Source organism: Nomascus leucogenys, chromosome 15, assembly GCF_006542625.1.
Source record: "Nomascus leucogenys isolate Asia chromosome 15, Asia_NLE_v1, whole genome shotgun sequence".
Classification (NCBI taxonomy): Eukaryota; Metazoa; Chordata; class Mammalia; order Primates; family Hylobatidae; genus Nomascus; species Nomascus leucogenys.
This window is the reverse complement of record NC_044395.1, coordinates 78281503-78307083: the sequence shown is the minus strand read 5'-3', so window position 1 is coordinate 78307083 and position 25581 is coordinate 78281503. Positions and strand designations below refer to the sequence as shown.

The window sequence follows — 25581 nt, the reverse complement described above, 5'->3', positions numbered from 1 at the left end:
TCAGCAGCTGGAGATCTCGGGATATAGTTCAGTATTCCAGCATCAGCTCCCAACACGGGGCTCCTGCCTTGCTCAGTCAGTAGCAGGAGCAGTCCAGGGAGAGCATGGCACCAGCTGGAATACTGAAGCAGATCCCTGAGATCTGCAGCTGGAGCCCATCAGCTGACTGCACTCCTCACACAGGCTCCCTCTCAAAGGGGGTCTCAGAGGCACATCTCTGTGGCTACCACACTTCTTTTGGTCAAAGCTCAGCTTCCTGAGGAGTTGTAGCACTTAGCTTACACTGTGTAACAAAGCCAGTATAAAACAGTGACTTTAAAAAACATTTTAAATATTAGTATACTAATAAAAATTAATATTTAAAATGTTTTACATATTAAAAGTATTTTCCAGGTATTTGAGAGTTGGCTTTGCCAGCTCTGCTGATCTCAGATTTGCTCACATGGAGTCAGGTGGCTGTCATCTAATCTAGCCTGGCCTCCACTGGAGAAACAAGGATGTGGCAGCCAGCATCTCTCATCCTCCAGCAGGCTAATCTGGACCTGTCCTTCTCTCAACATCATTAGAGGCACACAAGGAAGCAAATGAAGACACACAAGGCCTCTTGGGGCTTACACTTGGAACTGGCACGCCTTCACTGCTGTCTCCTTATGTTAGCAGAAAGAGGTCACATGGTTGGAGGCACTGCAAAGTTACACAGCAATGGACATGGATGCAGGGAAGGGTGAAGGATTGGAGTCATCTTTGCAAACAACTCCAGGATCCAGCTGATCATAAAGGATTTGTTTTCTTTTTCCATAAGCATCATTGCTGATGTTGGGGTTATCAGCAATTAACTGATAGTTTTACAGTCTCACCAATGCACCACAATGTAGCAGTCTCTCATTGCCCAAGGTATCACCTGAAGTTGTCTCACAACCAAGAAAATTAAGGAGCATGGGCCCCAAAGGTGAGGTTGGAGCAAAAGTTTAAAAAGTAAAAAAAGAAAGCTCCCCTCTGCCAAGAGGGGACCCAAAAGAGTGTTGCCATTTCACAGTTTAATAGAGGCTTTTGTAAGAAATAGATGAGTGCTGGGCATCTCATTTGCATAAAGCATGAATTTCTGGTAGTTCTACCCTATCTTCCCCGTGTGCATACAGGCCCTTAGCTTGAGTTACTTCATGTGGCTTTGTTCCCCTTACTGCGCATGTCTCAGGGGATGGAATTTTCCATTGTGGGCATCTCTGGGCAAGTCTCCTGTGTAGTCTTTCTTACCTAGGCAGCTGTGGACATGTCTAAGGCAAGCCTCCCTGTACAAGTTCTCTTATCTGTGCCTGCAGTTTGATTTTTCAAGCTGTTCTTTTGTTTGAAAGAATTTTACCGAGGACCCACCCTAACTGCCTGCCTGACTGGTTTCTTCCTTCCTCCTCTCTCATTCCCTGCTTCAGGAGTGGAGACCCCAACTGCTGTTGGGGAAAGTGGACGATGACCACTCCTGGCTGCTTCCTGCTGGAAGGGGGCGTCGTTGGGGTTACAGCAGTTAGGGCTCCTCCTGAGATTGGTCTAAGGGTCCCCGGAAGAATGGCATGTCTATGTGTGGTTCTATCTGCAGCACCATTTGGAGTTTAATAGCCTCTAAGTGAGAGGAAACAATTTCAGTTACAGTATTGAATATACAAAGTCCAAACATTAGTACAAAACACATGAGCAAAAGGGGGCCTAATAAAGGAGCTAACTAACTAGTTCCACAAAGAAGACTGGAATCCATTCAGGAGGGATTGTAGCCAGCTGGGACTGGAGCCCGCACTTAATCTGTCAGTGTTCTAATTTGATCTTTAAGCACCTGTACATTCTCTTCTACTTGACTAGAGGTGTTGATCTAGAAGTGACATGCTTCTTTTTAAAAGTGCACAGTTACCCCCTAGTTTGGCCATAAGGATATCTAGGGCCTGTCTATTTCACGTAACTACTGAGGCTAAAGAGTTTATGGATTGTTGTTGTGCTTCTATGGCTCCTACTGTTGGCTTCTACCCTTGTTGCATCATAATAGAAATATTAAGTACTGATCTTTCAAGGAGAGGAATACCAGCAAACCAGAATAGACCTCTGGCTATAGAATCCCCTATCCATGGTTTTTCTAAGATAGGATTGTCACGTGCAGGTCCTACCCAATCTTCTCTTTCAGTTAAGTCTCCATACGAGGGCATGGAAATGATAGACCTCTTTGTTCAGTGCATCTGAGATAGCACACTCGCTAGAAAAGAGGCTTGGCTAGGGATGTCCCCAGATGATGCTGCCATATCAGTGGAATTTAAAGATAACAGGTCAGGAACCACTGCCACGATAGTGCAGGTTCCCTTCCAGTGCCTAGGGAGGATTAAGTGTAGCCAGGAGCCACAAAGGAAATAAAGCCCTGTCCCCTGAAGGGCCAGTTCTAAGTTGTAGCTTGTGAGAGACACAGGCAGATCTTTCTCATATCTTAGAAGCTTCCCCCTCTTGCATATAATAGGAACATCTTTGGGATGGGGATATCTATACTCAGGATAGTCACTCACGATGCCATTTGGAATTTTACATGCTAAATGAGAAGGGTCCACCTGATAAATTGAGTTTTTTTGTTTTTGTTTCTTGTTGTTGTTTTGTTTGTTTGTTTGTTTGTTTGTTTGTTTGTTTTGAGATGGAATCTTACTCCATTGCCCAGGCTGGAGTGCAGTGACACAGTCTCGGCTCACTGCAACCTCTGCCTCCCGGGTTCAAGCGATTCTCCTGCCTCAGCCTACCAAGTAGCTGGGATTACAGGCGTGCACCACCACGCTTGGCTATTTTTTTTTTTTTGTATTATTAGTACAGACGGGGTTTCACCATATTGTCCAGGCTAGTCTGGAACTCCTGACTTCATCATCTACCCACCTCAGCCTCCCAAAGTGCTGGGATTACAGGCGTAAGCCACTGCACCTGGCCGACAAATGGAGTTTCAAAAGACCAGGGACACAATACGTCCTGGCCAATATCTCAGATAATGCCCCCTTGTAACAGGGGCTGTCAGTCCAGAAGTCTCCTGTTCTGTTCACCCACAGATTTGCAGGCCACTACTACTAAGCATCATACAGGGGGTCTGGAATTCCATGAGGGTGCATGTCTGGGAAGGCCCATATGTTGTTTTTTACATTATAGTGCCATGTGTCAGGGTGGTTACCATGCCATTCCCAGCAGGATTTCCAACCAGGAGGAGAGGCTGAATTCTGAAAGCCTCCCCTCCATATGGCTTCCAATTGTCTTAGATCATCCTTATTATGTCTTTTTCTCCAAACCTCCGAGCTTTCAGCAATTACAAGTATGGTGTTACAATATTTGAGATCTCCCAGGTATGGTCCTTTTCCTCTGCTTTTAAAACAGGAGGAGGCATTTGCTATTACCCCGCCAACTTTTCCTAGCCTGAGGGTGTGAAGCTTATCTTTGGGGAAAGTGTTTTCTGGCACCAGGGAGGAAATGCTTTCCTGGGAGGAGTTAGTTACTCAGTTGAAAGTGTTCCCATACCATGTTCCATTTATGCCTGACAAATCTTTAATGGCTAAAGGTAAAGCTAACAAAGGGAATCCTAAGACAGTAAATACCAGGTCATCAAAAGGTTCCTTAGTGTTACCGAACTGAGCAAACCGCTCAGGACAGACCCAGCAATTAGTCTTGTATAAATGGGACATGGCTGATACTGTAGGGGCTAAAGGGTGTGCCGTATTACTAAACCCAATAAAAAGTCCTAGCAGACTCGGCCCCACTGGGTAGAGGCTGCTTTAAATGAGGGGCCATTGTTGCTTTGGAAGTACTTAGGGAGCCCAAAGCGAGGAATTATTTAACTAATTAGTATTCTCACCACCTCAGAGGCCTTTTCTGTTCGGCATGGGAATGCCTCTACCCAGTTAATGAAGGTGTCCACCCACACCAAAAGATATTGAATGCCATTTATTTTGGGCATATGGGTGAAGTCTACCTGCCAGTCCTCCCCTGAGTAACTTCCCATCCTTTGTGTGTGGTGGGGAAGAAGCCATCTGTTAAAGGGATTATTTTTAAGAGGGTTTCACAAGCATTAACAACCTATTTGACCATTTTTAGTAGATTTTCTCCTGAGAACAATCTTTGGGCGCATTGATGTCTTATGCTTTCCTAAGTGAAAGGCTCAGTGGAGCATTTTAAGAACCTTACATTGGCTGGAGGCTAGCATTTGCCATCTTCTGATTGTAACCATCCTGAGGGTTGAAAAGTATACCTCGAGAGGTGGCCCATTCTATCTCTGTAGGAGAATACTGAGGCTTTATTTCCCTTATGTAGCCCTCCCAAATCAGAGGGGTCTCAAGTGTATTGGGACCTTGGGGGCCTTCTTACTGCTGACTTAGCTCTTTGGTCTGCTAGCCTGTTTCCTTTGGCTATTTCATCTACCCCCTTCTGATGCCCTTTGCAATGTCTGACCACTAATTCTCATGGGAGGAACACTGAGGATAATAGCCTGTTGATGTCTTGATGGTATTTAATGGAAGACCCATTAGTGGTGAGGAAGTGCCTTTCCTTCCAGATGGCAGCATGGGCAAGGAGAACTAGAAAGGTACAGTTGGAGTCAGTATAAATGTTAGCTGTCTTTCCTTTGCTTAGTTCAACTGCTCTTGTGAAAGGGATCAGCTCAGCTGATTAAGCCCTTGTGCCTGGTGAGAGAGGCACATTTTCAATAATGTTATTTAGGGTGACTACTGCATATCCCACTTTACAGACTCCCTGTCCTACAAAAGAGCTCCCATCCATAAAGTGGGTCTGGTCTGGATTTTCTAGGGGAATTTCTTTGAGATCCTCCCTAGCAGCATAGGTTGTACAACAGTCTGTTCACAATTTATGTTCAGTTTCTCCGGTTTCCTCTGGGAGGAAAGTGTCTGGGATCAGGCAAGGACAGGTTTTTAACTGCACTGCAGAGTCCTCTAGCAGCAAAGCCTGATACTTGAGGAGGCAGCTGTCTGTTAGCCAGAGACTTGCTTTAGAGGACAGCAAGCCTGCCACATTATTTATGTGAGGTATAAACAGGTTATTCCCCAGGGTTAACTTGGTGGCCTCTGGGACTAGCAGGGCCACTACTGCAACTGCTCAGAGGCAAGCTGGCCATCCTTTAGCCTCCAAGTCAAGCTCTCTACTTAAGTAACCTACTGGCTGTTGAGCTGGGCCTTGAACTTGAATTAAAACTCCCTCCCAGGGCCATTCCTTTCCTTTATGATACATAAAGATTAAAGGTCTTCCCTACGGAAAGACTGGGGGCTGGTGCTTTAAGCAAGGCTTGTTTTAACTGATTAAAGGCCTTTTGACCTTCAGGTTCCCAGGTCAGGAAGTGAGTTTTAGCCACTTGAATTTCTTTTATAAGGTGATATAAAGGGCAACCTATTTTATCATACCTGGGTATCCAAAACCTACAAAAACCCATAATGCCCAAGCATCCCTCAGCTGTTTGAGGGTTCTGGGGAGAGGAAGGGAGGAAATGGGATTAATCCTCTCCTCACCTAGTGCTCTTTTTCCCTTCTGACAAGACCAGACCTAGGTACTTTACCAAAGTCTGATAGAGCTGAGCCTTAGATTTTGAAGCCTTATATCCCTTTCCAGCTAGGAAATTAAGGAGAGCCTCAGTGCCCTCTCAAGAAACTTCCTCAGTCAGGGCACAGAGGAGAATGTCATCTACATATTGTAAAACTTTAACCTGAGGATGGAAGAATTCAAAGAGATCTCTTGACAATACTTGCCCAAATAGGTGGGGGCTATCTCTAAATCCCAGAGGCAGTACAGTCCAGGTTAACTGGGTGGTTTGATTGGAGGGGTCTTCAAAGGCAAACAAGTATTGGGAGTCAGGGTATAAAGGTATATAGAGAAAGGCATCCTTTAGGTCCAGAACTGTGAACCATTTAGTTCCCTCAGGTATTTGAGTTAGCAAAGTATAGGGACTGGGATCTACTGGATGGACAGACTCATTAATAAGGCAGAGGTCTTGAACTAGTCTCCATTCCTCATTGGATTTCTGCACCCCTAATATTGGGGTGTTTCAAAGGCTACTGCAAGGCCTAAAGAGGCCTTGTGCCTTTAGGTTATCAATGCTGGCTTCTAGCCCTTTTCTACTTTCTGGCTTCAGGGGGTATTGTCTCTGGTTAGGAAAAAAAGTGGGATCCTTGAGGTGGATCCAGACTGGTATAGTGGCTATAGTCTGGCCACTTCTTCCCTGAGTTGCCCAAACCTCTGGGTTAATACTGGTTTCCACTAAGGGGAGGCAGTTTGTCCTGGAGCCATAAGGATGGTGGCCCCTATACGTGCTGGAATATCTCTACCTAATAAAGGAGTGGGACTTTCAGGCATGACTAAAAAGGCCTGTGTAAACAGTAGGTCCCTCCAACTGCAGCTAATAGGTTGAGAAAAATATCAAGTTAAAGTCTTTCCTGAGATGCCCATCATGGTTGTGCTATGGGAGGAATGAAGGTCTGAATTGGAGAGGAAAACAGAAGACTGGCTCCAGCGTCCAGAAAGAAGTCTACCTTCCTCCCTTTGAACTCCAGAATCACCTGGGTCTCCTGGGTAGTAACAGCAGTCTGAGCCACTGGAGCCAGGGAGTTGAGCCCCAGGACCCATCAGTCCTGCTGGACCATTTGTGAGACTGGCTCTGGACTCAGTGACCTATGCCTCCCGGGACAGTCTGCCTTCCAGTGGTCCCCACTGTATACTGGACAGGCTTGAGGTGGCTTCTTCTTGCTGCCTGGGAGACCCTTTTGAAGTGCCCTGGTTTGCCACATTGGCAGCAACTAGCAGGTGCACCTTGGGGATACTGGGTTTTATACAAAGTGGCCACCAGAGTCTCTGCCTTTTTCTTGTGTTTCCTCTCCTTCTCCTGGGCCTCCTCCTGGTCCCTATTATAAAAGACTGAGGTGGCTACCTTCAGGAAGTTTTCTAAGGTGCTATCTGGTCCCATGGCCTGTTTCTCTAGAGCTTCCTTCTGATATCAGGGGCTGTCTCAGTAATAAACTTGTCTTTCAAAATCAGCTGTCCCTCAATTGAATTATTTATGTGAGGTATAAACATACCTCACAGGAGACAGGGAAGTGTGTTTCACTACAGCCTCTCTCAGCCGTTCCAAAAAGGCTGAGGGATTTTCATCTAGTTCTTGATCTATCATGGAGAGTTTGGGGTAATTAAGAAGCTTGGCTCTGGTCCTCTGTAAGTACTCTAATAAGCACATTTGAAAATGTTTTCTTTGCCACTCATCTAAGGTACCACTGGGGTCCCGATTATGTTGTTCAAGGGGCACTGCCTCCCTTCCTATTGGGTATATGAATGCTGGTTCTTTCTCACCTTCTTTCCTTATTGAGTGGCTATAGAAGACATGTTGTTCATCTCTGAATTTTTCTGCTGTCTGTAGGGCTACCTGTTCCTCTGCAGTAGTTAGAGTTTAAGAGCAACGATAACATCACTCCAAGTAAAGTCAAACACCTGAGTTAGGTTTTGGAAAACCACTATATATCTATCAGGTCATCAGAGAACTTGCCCAGGTCCCCCTTTATTTGCCCAAGGTCCTGTAATGAAAAGGGAACTTGGACCCTCGTGCCACCACGTCCATCAGGAATTTACTGTAGGGGTAACAGTAAAGTTGGGGGTTGGGAGCGTAGAACTGGAGTTGTTGATGTTGTGGCTGGAGGAGGTTCCAGATAAGGGGGACAGGAAGGATTGGGGCATCCAGGAACTGCATCCGAGTGTTCCCTAGGGGTTTGTTTCTCAGACTTTGGGGAATTATCATCTATGGACTTGCCTGATGTAACTGTTAGGAGAGCAGGGTCAATTCCACAACACTGACAAAGATCTGGGTTGTCTCGCAAGGCAAAGAAGGCTTGCACATAAGGAACCTCGGACCATTTGTCCTCCTGTCTGCAGAAAACATCTAATTGTTGAATGGTATTAATATTAATACTTCCCTCAGGAGGCCAGGCCTCCCCATCCTGCAGCTGGTAAGATGGCCATGCCTGAGTGCAAAAGAATACGAGGTGCTCTTTCTTCAGAGTCTGAGTGTCAAAGGAGTTCCAGTGTTTCAGAATGCACTTGAGAGGAGTATAGGCTGAAGATGATTTGTTACACATCTAGAAAAAGAGGAGAGAAAAGGCATCCCTTAGTCTCCTTTGTCCTTCTGGAGTGACCAAGGGCAGAGAGAAAAATAGAAAGGGCCTCCTTCTCCTCTTGCCTCCCATTTCCTCAGGTTCCTGGTGACCATTATAGGTGCTGCCCATGGATCCAAGTATGACCTTCACCTGTGAATCCGGAGGAGCTAGCTTGTGCTCACCTGCACAAGGCCCTAGCTCTCCGCCCTGCTGGTTTCCTAGACCTACTTGGCCCATAAGGCTCCTGAGATTCCCTAGAACCCTGGGAGAGATTGTGCAGTAGTTGAATTTGGGCAAGACCCTTTAAGGAAGGGGACATCTTAACTCTATCCTTACATCCTCTTACTACCACCCAGGCAAAGTTATGAATTCCTAGAGAATGAGACCGATTGTTTTCTAAACATAAGATCCCTTTCTCACTTAGATGCCAGTGTAGCTGTGTACAGAACAGATGCCTCAAAAGAATGTAAAAATTGAATGGCTGTTCTCCCTCCGATGGGGATAACACTGAGGCTAAAATCTGTCTTGCCAGGGTGGCTTCCTCCCGGCTGTTGAAAGGGGAGTTTTTCTGCTTACAAATAGGGTATGGGGCCTGATCACTGAAAGAGGGACATAAGACGGAAAGGAATCAGGGAACTAGAGGTTTTGGGCAAAGGGCTGACAAGGCTTCTCACGAGAAAAATCCCATCCCACTAGGTGGCACTGTAGGGTTTGAAATGTTAGGAAAAAAACTCGACAAATTCTTTCCAAGCAGAGGTCAGAAAGGGAGGTTTGGGGCTTAATAGGCTGTCCCCATAATATGTTGTCCAGTAGAAAAAAACTAGTTTGTCTCATAGAGGCAATGCTTAAATTCATTGGGCAATGCTGAGCTCTTACATTGAGGAAAAACAACCCGATGGAGAAAAGGGTATTTGCTCAGGGTGAAACATCCCCCTACACAGTGCCATGAATGTCTATAACTGGGGGACACAAAGGCCCTAAGTGAAAGTTTAGGCTGAAATCTTGAAGTCCCCCTGTCTCAAGGAAATCACAAAAACAAAAATTATTTGAGTTACATTCCTGGTTACTAAGGCACTTGCTGACTTTGCTTAACAGGATTATCTCCCCATGCCATAAAAACACCCATAACATTGCATACAAAGAAGGAATAGGAGACATAGTAGCCATGAAAAGCAAGGAAGAAAATGCAATAGAAAAGTCTGGAAGTCCTGGTGCCAACACTCTGATGGGCTGTCGGGGGCTGGAGTTAGTCCAGGGACCTTCAGGTAACACTGAGGAGTAGCCTCAAACAGAAACCTTCAGTTGCCCCAGGACCTCCTTCTAGCCCATGTGACAGCTAAGTCCTGTGTGAAAGGGAACTGGATTGGAACACAGCCAACATTCCCAACACTGAGGGTGAAGGCGGACTGACAAAGTCCTCTCCAGCAAGCCTGTCTCTTAAGTCTCATACAGTTGGCAGCCACTCTAAGAGCTTTTAACTGGCCCAGTGTTTTGTTCAGTCTTCAGGAAAAAATCTGAGGACAAGAAGCCTCTGAAATGAAAGTAAAGAGTTTGGAGGTCCGCTTCCTCCTCACCCTTCCAATGTTTCCTGGCCAATGCACCAAAATGTTAGTCTCATCAATGCACCACAATGTAGCGGTCTCTCATTGCCCAAGGTATCACCTGAAGTTCTTTGTCTTGCGACCAAGAAAATTAAGGAGCATGGACCCCAAAGATGAAGTTGAAGTGAAAGTTTAATAAGCAAAAGAAGAAAGCACTCCACTGCAGAGAGGGGGCCCAAAAGAGGGTTGCCATTTCACAGCTGAATACAAAGGCATAAGGCACACATTTCTGGTAGCTCCACCCCATCCTCGTAGTGTGCATGCAAGCCCTTAGCTTGAGTTACTCCATGTGGCTTTGTTCCCCTTACTGGGCATGTGTCAGGGGATGGAATTTTCTATTGTGGGCATATCTAGGCAAGTCTCCTGTGTAGCCTTGTTTTAATCTATGTGGCTGTGGGCATGTTTCAGGCAAGCCCCCCTGTACAAGTTCCCTTACCTGCAGTTTGATTTTTCAGGCTGTTCTTTCGTTTGAAGGAATTTGACTGATGGCCCACCCTAACTGCCTGCCTGACTAGTTTCTTCCTTCCTCCTCTCTCAATAGCACCTGAATACCAGAGCCAGAGAAAGGCAAGAAATATGACAACAGTCACAGATACCACAAGAAACATTTGAAAACCACTTTTTATCCAGTTTTCTCATTGGCCTGGATCCAACAGGAATAAGTCTCATGAATCTAAATGGCCAACTTTAGATAGTCATTTTTCTTAATTGATTATTCCACTTCTCCTCAAGTATTTATAATGAGATGTACTAGCTGTTGTGCAGATTTTGCCTTGACAGGCCCATAAATAATTGAGGGCCCTTTTATTATCTAAAACTATTTTAACCAACACATTTACACAGGTCTCTTGGGCCTCTAAAGCTTGAGCTGTTTTATTTACTATTTGGGCCATAGTCAGGGATAAAAATGTTTAGAAACATGTTTTAGTTTAGAAATACCTAGTGAGGGTTAGAAATTCTTAGTCAAACTAATGAAATCTGGTGGTAGGTTACTGACCAGATAAAAGATGGGGAATTCCCCTCTCTGAGCCATAGTTTCTAAATGTGTGAGAAAAATAAGCAGCCCACACATAGTTCAGGGCCTGGTCTGAACACTGAAGTCTGGTTCATTCACAGAGATGTAATACTTGCCTAGTATGGAGAGACAGAGGGAGGCTTTACAACACATCACCCCAGAGTCACAAACCACCATACAGAGGTCAGATGGCATGTGACAGCTAGGTCCTCTGTGATAGGAAACTGGATTGGAACACAGCCAACATTCCCAACACCTGATGGTGAAGGGGGACTGACAAAGTCCTTTCCAGCAGGCCTGTCCCTTGAGGCTCGTAAGGTTGGCAGCAGCTGCTCTAAAAGCTTTTTACTAGCTCAAGACACAAGGCTGAACTTTGCTTTGGAGCCCCTTACCTTTTTCCAAGGAAACAGAACAATTAATAAAATCAGTCCAACACCAATGAACGAAATAGACCACCAATGACTGGAAAAGATATCTGTCTTCTCAGGTTCTGCAGAGAGAGAAGGAAAACATTAACAGGAAACCTACTGGCAAGGGCCAGAGAAACCACACAACTGCTGCTGGGATCTGTGTGGTTGTGTCATCCTCCTTGTCAGAGATTTAACCACCAGCCCTCTGCCACATGTCTCAGCGTCTCCCTTCCTATCACATACACCTCCACACATCGAACAGTGTATGTAGTGCTTACCAAAAATATGGAAGATGAACACCACATACCACATAATTGTGCTTCCCTCATCTTCAAACCTTGTGTAATATGACACCATCTTCTATCCCTATGTGCATACCACCTAGACAACCGCTCGTACCATACATGCAAGGTATATTTCCATTTCATACTCCCCAGGGACACTCATACCCTCCCTGCATCCCTGCACACACCACCCACACACACACCTAGTCCTCACTTCCAAGAATAATTCCTCTCTCCCCAGGGTCATCCTGGGCCCCATCTGGCATAGCCTGACCACATTCCTCAGTGCCCCCAGTCACTCCCTGCCTTCCTTACTCTTCTCAGCCCCAGGGAGATGCATTTTACCAGCAGAGCCACCCCTACCCAAGACCAGAGCTATGACCAAGGCATATGAGCTCAAAAAGCCCCACCCCACCAGCAGGAGTGGGTCTGCCGTGAACTGTGTTTTAAGGATCCAGTGTGCATGGGGAAGGCACTGAGCATTTGCAGAACCACTCTACTGTAGCCTCCCCATCTTGGGACACAGCCCATAAGCAAGACTACTGGCCGGGTGCAGTGGCTCATGCCTGTAACCCCACCGCTTTGGGAGGCCAAGGTGGGTGGATCACCTGAGGTCAGGAGTTCAAGACCAGCCTGACCAACATGGAGAAACCCCGACTCTACTAAAAATACAAAATTAGCTGTGCATGGTGGTGCATGCCTGTAGTACCAGCTACTCAGGAGGCTGAGGCAGGAGAATCACTTGAACACGGGAGGCAGAGGTTGTGGTGAGCTGAAATCACACCATTACACTCCAGCCTGGGCAATAAGAGTGAAACTCAGTATCAAAAAAAAAAAAAAAAAAAAAAAGACAAGACTACTGTTTCAGCCTCTACCAGCCAACAGTTTACAGTGGACCTAGAGCCTGATTAGAAGGGCTGCTAGCAGGACTGGTCCCTGGCCCCTGATAGCCCCTTATCCTCAGGGAACATGGGTAGGATACTGTCCCCATTCCCCTAGCAGCTGGCAGGTTTCCTATTTCAACCCATATGGACCATCCAAAATCCTGAAGTTGTCATGAGCTGACAAGTATCCCTGCTCCACCTGATGACTATGGTCACCACTCTCCACCTATTAGACTATCACCTGCCCAGGTGTAGGGACCTAGGCTGGACTGCTGACTCTGGGGCTGAGCTAGGCCAGACCCCAGCTTGGTCCTTCCAGTCCAAGCTTTCTCCCCTTCCCCTTCAGTCCCCAGCTAAGACCCTGGGCTGTGTGGGAATAAGTCTTATGTTATAGTCCCTCAAGGCAAGGAAGAGAAGAAATATCCAGAAAGACCCTTACCAGAAAGATTGTGCGGAGCAGCAGTCAGGGTAAAATTGTTCCTCAAGGAGGTACGCGAGGACTGATGCCATACCACACACTGGTAGACAGTCCCAGGGTCTTCCTGAGAGGAGTTCAGCTTCAAGCGGCTAGTGACATTAAATGTACCATCCATATTCTTGATGGTGGGACCAGTGATGATGTCCTCAGAAATCTCTATGGGATGGGGAAACTTCTGGGTCCACTTCATCCATTTTATATTAATAGCCTCTGGGTAGAACCCACTTGACTCACACATATATTTGCTCTCATTCTCTTTCACCACCGCTTGATCCGGAAACAATCTGCTGACTGGGGGAGCTGCCAGGGAAAAAAAATCATACAGAGTTGGGCCCAACACCCTTTTATCCCTGCCACACCTTACGCTAACTGGCTTCTACCATACCCTCACACCTATGCATCACTGCTCCTGTAGCCAGATAAGACAAAAAACACAGGCTGCCTACTCTTTTTAAAGATGGGGACTCTAAGGCACAGGTAATGCTGCAACCATGTCCAGCAATGAGCTGGAGATTTACAATACCAGACTAGGCACTCCTTAAAGGTAGGGAGGGATTAGCTTATTATCAGCCTGACATCTGAGCCACGCGAAGCCTTCAGCACACGTGAGTGACTGAATGCAAGTCAGCTTGGGCTAAATATTCTGGGTATGTTGGTGCCGGTGCCAACTGGGTGTTGACATGCTGTGACCACAACTCTCAGAGCAATTTTGTAAAGCAGAGTTTTCTTAAGCTGTGTTGTGCCACAGACACCTTTCATAATCTGAGGAAAGCCTTGGAACACTGTTGTGGTAGAGACTGCTAATTGCTCTTCAATTTCCATTCTGTGCATTTTTAGCTGGCCATGACATATCCAGATTAAAGCTGTATCACCCAACCTCCGCTGCAGGTATGTTTGGCCATGCAAACTCAGGGGTCTAGTAGGCCTGGATTTAAGCAAAAGTGGCAAGAGCAACTTCTAGGAAGTTTCCTTAAATTAAAAGGATGTCTTAAAAGACTATCTCTCTCTCTCTCTCTCCTTCATATTTCCTGCAGAATGTTTGGAATACTATGTGATGACTGGAGATGGATAAGCCATTTCCAAACAAACACAAGGTGGACTATACATATTGAAGATGGCAGAGTGACAAGATAAAAGGATCATGGGTCCCAGATGATCACAGAGCTAGCTGCCATATCTGCCCTGGGCTGGCTACATTAGTGTGAAGGAAAAATAAACTGCCATTTCCAAAGCCACTATTGACTTCCAGGTTTCCCTCTTACATGACAGGTCATCACTCCCACCCTATAATAAGAACAAAAGCTGAACAAATTGAAAATCAACAACTTTTCTTAGATTCCTCAGAGAATTGAAGTGACAGGGCAAACTGCCACTCAGAAAACTGGAGAAAGAAGGAGATTAAGAAAATTACAGCTAAGATCAAATTACCTCATGCAGAAGCTGCTGGAGTCATAAACTGGTAGAAGTACTTAAGCAGTAACTCCGACAAACTGCTAAAGGATGAGTGTGGACTAGCTTGAGAATAAAAACCTCCTCAGGTCCTGGTCTTAGGGATGCTACCATACTTTCATGGGTTTTCATCCTCGTGACCCAGTCTTGGGGACGCTATCACACTGTCATGAGTTTTACTTCCAGGAACCCCACCAGATTCTCACAGTAAAGAGCCAAGAAAAATCTCCTCCTCTTTCTGGGGGATGGAAAGAAGTAATCATTTTAAAATACACCTAGATTATTCCCTCCATCTCAAGGGAAGATGTCAGAGCCTTATCTGACCTGAGAGAAGAAAATTAGCCAACTCCAGCTGTCTATAGCCTTTCTGTATTACTTAAGAAGAGAGACAGAGAAAAGGCTAAGAAACACTTCTGAAGGCCACAGTCCAGCAGCTCAGACCACTAAAAGAATAAGATTTAATCATAAAAGTATAAACGGATTCTCCTCCAACACTTTACTACCACATCAACAGGGCTCCAGTAGAACAACAGAAGATTATAAGTGAGAGAGCTACAAGGCATAGAACCTATTTAAGGAGTTCATAAGGAAACTCAAAAACAATAGGAAAGGAGAGAAAAAAACACTAGAGAAACTGAAGTCTCTGGCACCTATAGCTACAATAAGCATTAAACACAACCCAGCTCCTAGCCAAATTAACATAAAGCCGCATAATAAAAGCCTATTGCCTGACACATAATACCTCTCTTTCAACTGAAAAATTACAAGACATGCTAAAAAAATACATAAAAGCAAAGCAAACATCAGGTATGACACAGATTTTAGAATTATCATATAGGGAATTTTTAAAAACTATAATTAAAATGTCAAGAGCACTAACAGAAAGAGCAGATAACATGCACAAACAGATGGGTAATATAAGCAGAGTGATGGAAATGCTAAGAACGAAACAAAAGTGAATGCTAGAACTCAAAATACCATTAAAGAAATGAAGAATGCCTTCAGTGGGTTCAACAGTAGACTTGAAACTGACAAGGAGTCTGGGCGCAATGGCTCACACCTATAATCCCAGCACTTTGGGAGGCCGAGGTGGGTGGATCACCTGAGGTCAGGAGTTTGAGACCAGCCTGACCAACATGGAGAAACCCCATTTCTACTAAAAATACAAAATTAGCTGGGCGTGGTGGCATATGTCTGTAATCACAGCTACTTGGGAGGCTGAGGCAGGAGAATCACTTGAACCCAGGAGGCGGAGGTTGCAGTGACCTGAGATCGCGCCACTGCACTCCAGACTGGGCAACAAGAGCAAAACTCCATCTCATAAAAAAAAAAAAAAAAAAAAAAGAAAGAAACTGACAAGGAAAGAATCAGTGAGCTTGAAGATGTTAATAGAAACTTCCCAAACTGGGCACGGTGTGGTGGCTCACGCCTATAATCCAAGCACTTTGGGAGGTCAAGTTGGGCAGATTGCTTGAGGTCAGGAGTTGGCGACCACCCTGTCCAACATGGCAAAACCCCGTCTCTACTTAAAAAACAAAAATTAGCTGGCATGGTTGTGCACACCTGTAGTCCCAGCTACTCAGGAGGCTGAGGCACAAGAATCACCTGAACCTGGGAAGCAGAGGTTGCAGTAAGCCGAGATCCCGCCATTGCACTCCAGCCTGGGAGACAGAGTGAGACCCTGTCACAAAAAAAATATTTTTAAAAAAGAAACTTCCCAAACTGAAATACAAGGAGAAAAAAGAATTAAAAAAAAAAAAACAGAATATCCAAGAACTGTGGAATACTGCAAAAGGTGTAACAGATATATAATGGGAATACAAGAAGAAGAAAAGAGAAAGGAGCAGAAGAAATACTTTGAAGAAATAATGGCTAAGAATTTTCCAAAATTAATGATAGACACCAAACTAAAGACCCAGGAAGCTTAGAGAATACCAGGCAGGATAAATATCCACATATGCCTATCCACATCTAGCCATATCATATTTCAACTTTAGAAAGACAAAGATGGCCAAGCATGGTAGCTCACTCCTATAATCCCAGCAATTTCAGAGACCAAGGCAGGTGGATCACTTGAGCTCAGGAGTTCGAGGCCAGCCTGGGCAACATGATGAAACGCCGTCTCTACAAAAAATACAAAAATTAGCCATGCTTAGTGGCACCCACGTGTGGCCCCAGCTACTTGGAGGGCAGAGGTGGGAGGATCACTTGGGCTTGAGCCTAGTAGGTCGAAGCTGCAATGAGCCGTGATCACACCACTGCACTCCAACCTGGGAAACAGAGTGGGACCCCATCTCAAGAGAAGAAAGAAAAGAGAGAGAGAGGAAGGAAGGAAGGAAGGGAGGGAGGGAGGGAGGGAAGGAGAGAGGAAGGGAGGAAAAAGAAAGAAAAAAGTCACAGAGAAAAAAAAACACACCTTACATATAGAAGAACAAGAACAACACTGTACTTCTTGTCAGAAACAATGCAAGCAAGGAGAAAGTGAAGTGAAACATTTAAAGCATTGAAACTTAAAAAAGAGAAAAACACCAACATGGAATCTTATATCCAGAAAAATTTTCCTTCAAGGTGAAGTATAAATAAAGACTTTCTCAGACTAACCTTTCACCAATAGACCTACTGCACGAGAAACATAAAAAGAAGTGCTTTAGCGGGCCAGGCATGGTGGCTTATGCCTGTAATCCCAGCACTTTGGGAGACCAAGGTGGGAGGATCACTTGAGCCCAGGGAGTTCAAGACCAGTCTGGGCAACATAGACTCCATCTCTTTTTAAAAAAAAATTAAATTAGCAGGGCATGGTGGTGCACGCCTGTGGTCCTAGCTATTCCAGAGGCCGAGGTGGGAGTATCGCTAGTGCCCAGGAGGTCAAGGCTGCAGTGAGCCATGGTGGCACCATTGCACTCCAGCCTGGACAACAAAGCAAGACGTTGCAGGAAGAAAGGGAAGAGAAGGGAAGGGAAGGGAAGGGGAGGGGAGGGGAGGGGAGGGGAGGGGAGGGGAGGGGAGAAAGAAAGGAAGGAAATGAAGAAAGGAAGAAAGAGAGACAGAAAGAAAGAAGGAAAGAAAGAGAGAGAGAAAGAAGGAAAAAAAGGAAGGAAGGAAGGAAGGAGAAAGAAAGAAAGAAAGAAAGAAAGAAAGAAAGAGAAAGAGAAAGAGAGAAAGGGAAATTGAGTCAATAACTAATAAAAAAATAAAAAAGAAGAAGAAAAAAATCACCTTCAAAAAAGGAAAGCACCAGGTTCGGATGGTTTCACTGGTTAATCCTACTAAACATTTAAGGAATAAATAATGCCAATTTTTTACAATTTCTTCCAGAAAGTAGAAGTAGACAGAGGGAACACATTCTACCTTATTCTACAAGCCCAGTATTACCCTACTGCCAAAACCACATAAAGACATTACCAGAAAAGATAACTACAGATCAATATCACTCATTAAAATAAATACAAAATCCTCAAGAAAATAATTAGCAAACCTAATCCAACAATACAGAAAAAATTGCATACCATAACCAACAGAGGCGTATTACACATATGCAAGGCTGGCTTATCATTCAAAAATCAGTTAATGTAAGTCATCATATCAACAGGCTAAAGAAAAAATTATATGATCATACCAATAATGCAGAAAAAGTATTTGACAAAACCCAACACTGATTCATATGAAAAACTCTTAGCAAACTAGAATAAAAGGGAAACTTCCTCAACTTGCTAAAGAATATCTACCAAAAAATAGCTAATATCATATTTCATGGTTAGAAAGTAAAATAAGAAATGGGCAAGATGTCCCTTCTAACCACTCCTACGCAACATTGTAATGGAAGTCTAAGCTAGCATAACAGGACAAGAAAAGGAAATAAAAGGTATAAAGTTAGAATGGAAGAAATATGAGGCCTGGTGCAGTGGCTCACACAATGTAATCCCAGCACTTTGGGAGGCCAAGGCGGGGGGATCACTTGAGCTCAGGAGTTCAAAACCAGCCTGGGCAACACGGCAAAACCCTATCTCTACAAAAAATACAAAAATTAGCCAGGCATGGTGATGTGCGCCTGTAGTCCTAGCTACTTGGGAGGCTGAAGCCTGGGAGAATCACCCGAGCCTGGGAAGTGAGCTGTAATCATACCACTGCACTCCAGCCTGGACAACCAATGAACACACAAAAAAAGAAGACATACAAATGGCAAGTAAGAATATGAAAAGATGTCCAACATTATGTAATTAGGGAACTGCTAATTAAAACAACAAATGAGATACCACTATATACTTATTAGAATGGCTAAAATCTGGGCCGGGTATGGTGGCTCATGCCTGTAATCCCAGTAATTTGGGAAGCTGAGGTGGGCAGATCACCTGAGGTCAGGAGTTCAAGACCAGCCTGGCCAACACAGTGAGACCTGGTCTCTACTAAAAATATAAAAATTAGCCAGGCATGGTGGCGGGCACCTGTAATCCTAGTTACCTGGGAGGCTGAGACAGGAGAATCGCTTAAACCTGGGAGGTGGTGGTTGCAGTGAGCCAAGGTCACACCACTGCACTCCAGCCTGGGCAACAGAGCAAGACTCTATCTCAAGAAAAATCTCAAAAAAAAAAAAAAGAAAAAGAATTGCCAAAAAGCACTGTACTCTAATAGATAAAGCTGTTTCTTATGGGAGTACAGGTTAATAATTAAACAATTAAATAAACAGAGGATGGTGGGTACAGGTTTCTCACTGTTGGAGTGGGAGTTTACAGATGAGCAAGAGAAGGAAAGTAGAATGATCTATGTGGTAATGGATTAAAATTGGAGACATCAGTAAGAACAAATGTTTAATTTAATATAGGTATAGATGGTTACACACAGAAATATTTATAGATATGTGTATATGCAGAGGTTAGTACGCATACATATATTTCTTTGCTCTGTTGGCTGAGAGGGTCTAGAATCAATGATACCTCAGTAGCAAAAAGTACACTTAGTGTCCAGGTCTTGGTTTCTAATATCATTTTCCAATAAAAGGAACCAAGGTTTCTTGGAGTATTGGTTGGTTCTAGGACTAGAACCAGGAAATATACAAGAGAGGAAATATACAAGATGAGTCTGGAGCATCTTATAGTGCCAAAAAGTAAAAGGTGTTTAAAATCAAACAAAATTCTTGATATGGATTTGCCAAAAATTAAATAAAACAAAAAATAAAATAATAAAACAAAACAAAATCTTACAATGATTGGGGTATGTCAATGTGACACAAGAGCCAAGTGAATGAGTTCCCAGTGGACAAAGCTGGAACAATTTGAGAAAAAATAAAGTAGTATTGCATTATAACACAAAGTATAAAATAAATATCCTTGAGTTCTTATTGATATCAATGATTGAATAAATTCATAAATGGGAGAAAAGAGATAAATCTCCTATGCAGAAGAATTCTTAAAAAAATTATGTAGATACTCCACCCCCAAGGAGGAAGAACATAAGTAACCCCCAACCTTAAGTGTGGGCTGCACAGAGTGACTTCCTTTCAAAGAGTACAGTATGAAAATAGGAGGAAGAGTAACTTTTCAGTAGAGAAACCAGACAAACACTACTTCAACTAGATGGTCAGGGTCAACATCAACAGTCATAAGTCATGTGATTTGATGCGATGAAAATGGCAGCTTACCTCTGCAATGTTCCTCCAAAAACCCATAACCCCAAGTCCAATTATAAGGAAAACAGCAGACAAATCCTAACTGAGTGACATCTTGCAATATACCTTACCAATACCCTCACCAAACTGTCAAGGACATCAAAAATAAGGTCTAAGAAATTGTCACAGCAAAAAGGAGCCTAAGAACATATAACAATTAAATGCAATGTGGTATTCTGACGGGATCCCGGAGCAGAAAAAAGATATTAGGTAAAAACTAAGGAAATATGAATAAACTACAGATTTTAATTACAGTAAAATGTCAATATGGGTTCATTAATTATATCAAGGTACCATATGAATGCAAGATGTTAATAATAGGAGAAATGGTATGCAGGGTGAGAATGATATGAGAACTCTCATACTATTTTTGCAATGTTTCTGTAAATCTAAAACTGTCCTAAAAAAAAAATCTATTAATGTCTTTAAAAGCCACTGTTGGCCAGGCATGGTAGCTCATCCCTGTAATGCCAGCACATTGAGAGGCCAGGGCAGGAGGATCTCGAGGCCAGAAGTTGGAGACTAGCCTGGGCAACACAAGGCCCCATCTCCACAAAAGTGTAAAAATTAGCCAGGCTTGGTGGCATGCAACCGAGGTCCTAGCTACTCAGGAGGCTGAGGCAGGAGGATCACTTGAGCCCTGGAGTTTGAGGTTACGGTGAGCTATGATTGTGCCATGCCCTCCAGCCTGGGCAACAGAGCGAGACCCTGTCTCCTATGTAGACCCTTTATATAGATATATAAAGCCTGGAAGAACAGTGGCTATATATACAGCCAACTGACAGTATATAAAACCACTGTTGCTGTTATTCCTCTGTCAGTTGCAGAGGAAGTGAATCCTAATTAATATGCCTCTCACTCCCAAAATTACTATGGACAAAACATTCAAAGTCTTATGTACAATTATGGAGGGCCCATGCTGGGCTGAATTATGTCCTCCTAAAATTCTTATGTCCTCTCAGAATTCCCAATATCTCTGAATGTGACTGTTATTTAGAGACAGGTTCTTTAAAGGGGTAATTAGGTTAAAAATGGGGTTATTAGGGTGGGCTCTGATCCAATATGATTGGTATCCTTATAAGAAGAGGAAATTAGGACACAGATATAGGCACAAAGGAAAGACCATGTGAAGACACAGGTAGAAGATGGCCAGAGGAGAAAGGCCTCAGAAGAAACCAATCCTGCTGACGTCTTCATCTCAGACTTCTAGCCTCCAGAAGTGTGAGAAATAAACATCCGTTGTCTAAAGCCACCCAGTCAATGCTATTTTGTTATGGCAGCCTTAGCAAAACAATACAGCCATCAAGCTCATCCATGTATTATCAGACCATTTTATAATACAGGAAAGTAGAGCTCAAAGAGGTGTGTGGGCTTTGTTGCTGTTAACCCCAACACCATGGGAACTGTAGGGCACTGCCCCAAGACACTCACCCACAACTTCAAGCTGGACCGTTCCCTGTGCCTTCAGAGGGGTGACCACCACCTCACATCGGTACTCTCCTGCTTCCTCCAGCTGGATTCCAGGCAGCTGCAGTGAGGCGTCCCCACTCTTCAGCCTCCATGGAGACACAATGGCTCCAGGTCGGAATGCCTCTTGGTGATCTCCAAAATATTCAAAGACCTTGACTTCTTTGTCAAACATCGGACGCTTCCAAAACCAGGTGATACCCATAGACGTGATGTTGAGGGGTTGGGAATAAGAGACATTGCAGAATATGGTGACATTGTCTTTCAGGGATGTGATCTGAGTTCCCCCTGCCATCATCTCTACTTTCAGATCACCTGTGGCAGTAAGAGAACACAATGTTCAGTTTTCCAATTTATGAACATGTTTTTGAGATGTGCTATGGACTGAATGCTTGAGTCCTCCAAAATTCATATGGAGGCCTGACCCCCAGTGTGATGGTATCTGGAGGCAGGGCCTTTGGGAAGTGATTAAGTCATACGGGGAGAGTCCTCATGAATGGATTAGTGCCCTTACAAGAAAAGACATGAGGCCGAGCACGGTGGCTCATGCCTGTAATCCCAGCACTTTGGGAGGCCGAGGCAGGCAGATCATGAGGTCAGGAGATTGAGACCATCCTGGCTAAGTTGGTGAAGCCCCATCTCTACTAAAAATACAAAAAATTAGCCGGGCGTGGTGGTGCACACCTGTAATCCCAGCTACTCAGGAGGTGAAGGCAGGAGAATTGCTTGAACCCAGGAAGCAGAGGTTGCAGTGAGCCGAGATTGTGCCACTGCACTCCAGCCTGGGTGACAGAGTGATACTCTGTCTCAAAAAAAAAAAAAAAAAGAAAGAAAAGAAAAAAAAGAAAAGAAAAAGACAAGACATGAGGCTGGGCCTGGTGGTTCACACCTATAATCCCAGCACTTTGGGAGTCTGAGGCCAGAGGATCACTTGAGCCCAGGTGTTCCACACCAGACTAGGCAATACAATGGGACCTTGTCTCTACAAAAAAATAAAAATAAATTAGCCCAGCATGGTGGTTAGCACCTGTAGTCCCAGCTACTTGGGAGGCTGAGGTGAGAGGATCCCTTGTGCCCAGAAGTTCAAGGCTGCACTCAGCCATGATAATGCCACTGCACTCTAGCCTGGGTGACAGAGTGAGACTCTGTCTCAAAAACAAACAAATAAATAAATAAATAAGAAAAGACATGACAGAGAGATATGTCTCTCTCCACCATGTAAAGATATGGCAAGAAGGTATCCTTCTATAAACCAGAAATGAGGCTCTCACCAGAAACCAGATCATCCACACTTTCCTCTTGGACTTCCCAGCCTCCAGAATCACGAGAAATAAATTTCTATTTAAGCCACACAGTATATACCTGCTATGGTAGCCTGGCAAGACTAAGACAGGACATTTTTCCATTTCATTTATTTAGATCTTAAATTTCTTTCAGCAATATTTTACAGTTTCCAGAGTATATATTTTCTGTTTCTTTTGTTAAAATTACTCATAAGTATTTTACTCTTTTTGATGCTATTGTAAAGAGAATTTTCTCTCTTTTTTGATGTTTTCCTATTTATTTATTTAGAGATAGGGTCTCTCTGTGTCACCCAGGCTGGAGTGCAGTGGTGCTATCACTGCTCACTGCAGCCTCCACCCCCTGGGCTCAAGTGATCCTCCTGCCTCAGCCTCCCAAGTAGTTGGGACTACAGGCACAGGCCACCATGCTCAGCTAATTTTTTGATTTTTTTTTTTTTTTTTGAGACGGAGTCTCGCTCTGTCGCCCAGGCTGGAGTGCAGTGGTGCAATCTCGGCTCACTGCAAGCTGCGCCTCCCGGGTTCACGCCATTCTCCTGCCTCAGCCTCTCCGAGTAGCTGGGACTACAGGTGCCCGCCACCACGCCCGGCTAATTTTTTTGTATTTTTAGTAGAGACGGGGTTTCACCATGGTCTCGATCTCCTGACCTCGTGATCTGCCCACCTCGGCCTCCCAAAGTGCTGGGATTACAAGCATAAGCCACCGTGCCCGGCCAATTTTTTGATTTTTTGTAGAGATGGAGTCTTACTAAGTTGCCCAGGCTGGTCTCCAACTCCTGGGCTCAAGAAATCCTCCCACTGCTTCCTCAAGTGTTGGGATTACAGGCATGAGCCACTGCGACTGTCTAGATGTTTTCCATTTTAGAACAGTAGGTTGCTAGCAAGTTTACGCTTATACCTATTCCAACAAAAAGTGCAAGGACAGTTCAAAATATTACATTTGCTATTTCAAAGAAGAGTGCAATTCCAAAGAAGTCAGACTCATTACTAACAATGCAGGGCTAGACATCTATATTTAGATAAATGTCAGAAACCAAATTCCCCTTGTTGCCATCCAACAGGTCCTTTCATTAGTCACATCCAACATATCTAAATAAAGTTTTCAAAATTAATGTTAACAAAAATGTATCCAAAAACCTGCCAACTTACTCAAAGATTTGTGCAAGTCGATTTTTTAAAATAATACATTAGGGAAACATGGTGACAAGCTTTCTGTTCTATGTATCAAAGCAAAAACAGACTTGACCTACAAAATGAAGACAGGGTCAACTGTAACCAAAAACAGTATGCTTCCCCCTGGTGGCCAACCAAGAAATGGAGGAGCCAAGGATACGAGGAAACAGCCGGGCCATCTAGTTCTATTGTCACTCTTATAAACGAAAAGTGACTACCAAGAAAAAAAAAAGAAGAAGAGGCCGGGCGCGGTGGCTCACGCTTGTAATCCCAGCACTTTGGGAGGCCGAGGTGGGTGGATCACGAGGTCAGGAGATCGAGACCACAGTGAAAACGCATCTCTACTAAAAATACAAAAAAAAAAAATTAGCCGGGCGTGGTGGCGGGTGCCTGTAGTCCCAGCTACTCGGCGAGGCTGAGGCGGGAGAATGGCGTGAACCTGGGAGGCGGAGCTTGCAGTGAGCCGAGATCGCGCCACTGCACTCCAGCCTGGGTGAGAGAGCGAGACTCCGTCTCAAAAAAAAAAAAAAAAAAGAAAGAAAGAAAGAAGAAGAATTGGGGGGTTGGAGGGAGAGGGGAAAATATCAAAAACTCTAACATGTGCTTAAAAGGAATACAAACCTGAGTGCCAGACTACATAAATTTAAAAGATTTAAATCAACAAATCAAAATTTAGAAGGCAAATTTGGGAAAAGTTGTCTATTTTCAGAGCGCCCAAGCGCTCACCCAGGACCTCCATGTATTTTCAGTTAAAGGTACAGAGTTTAGTACCTTAATAACAGCTTAAGAGCATTCGCCTTTTTCAAGGACTAGATCCTTGGAATTTTCTGCAGTCTTGTTTCCAAGGAAAAGCATTTATACATTTATCTTTTCAAAGCAATTAGTGGTATAACCTACATAGAGAACCTCCAGTTCCAGAGCTCTCCAACCAGGGAGGACTGTTAACTACAGCTTTACAAATTGCTCTTTTGAACTTCATTTCTGAAATAAAACCTAACGTTCTTTAAAACATTTTCTGTATCAACAACCTTTAAAGACAGTCCCATACAAAGACGGGCTAGAATCTCTTGCATTAAAATCTGACGAATTCCTTTGTATGATTGGATTTTTTTTCTTGTACCACTTTAAATTTGCTTCCACACAGAATAGCCAAGGAAATAGATGCTCCATCCTAAGGTGTAGGGATTTCTTGTAGGCGGAAATGATTTGTTAGACTAAAGCTTCCGAAATGGTTTCCAATTTCACAGTCTCTTCCGGTGCCAAAGTCCAGCACCAACGCCTGGTTCTGGGGTCCGACCCCCATGCAGCCGCCGCCGCGCTCCACGTGGCTGGACGAGCCGGAACTAGCTTCCTCCAGGAGCTGCTGCTGCCTCCACTGCACGCCGCCGCACAGCCAAACGGTGTTCCTCCCTCTCCGCTTCCCTGAGACCTCGCGGCCCTTCTCCACCACCGCCAGCATCTGTGGGGACCGGGACCGGACGAAAGTGGCGGGGACCTGAGGCCCCTGAAGAGGGGGCGCCGGGCCCGGGAGGGGGCGCGGGACGGGCATGGGACCGGGTGGGCGCGGCGGGAGCCCCTGGGCGCCACTTCGAGCTCGAGGAGACCCAGACTGATAGAGCGCGGAAGTGCTTCCAGTCCAGAGCGCGGAAGCGCTTCCAGTCCCCAGTGCGCAGACAAGCGCACTTTTGGCTTTCGTCGCCGCCCACAGTAAACTCGGAACTG

The 25581-nt window shown here is 44.6% G+C and overlaps 1 protein-coding gene across 2 annotated transcripts in view; it reads right to left on the bottom strand.

The window, feature by feature from the left end:
* Positions 1-2815: 2815 nt before the first annotated feature.
* NCR3LG1 (natural killer cell cytotoxicity receptor 3 ligand 1) overlaps positions 2816-25581 on the bottom strand; it is a 39105-nt gene continuing 16339 nt past the window's right edge. The window contains exons 2-5 of one of the 2 annotated variants that reach the window (XM_003254281.4): positions 21350-21700; positions 12769-13107; positions 11144-11241; positions 2816-8117 (exon numbers count right to left, since the gene is read on the bottom strand). In XM_003254281.4, the coding sequence (XP_003254329.2) occupies positions 7611-8117; positions 11144-11241; positions 12769-13107; positions 21350-21700 (1295 nt within the window). In that variant the 3' untranslated portion in view covers positions 2816-7610. The remainder of the gene's footprint in view (positions 8118-11143; positions 11242-12768; positions 13108-21349; positions 21701-25581) is intronic. The other variant, XM_030828650.1, reaches the window with a different exon arrangement.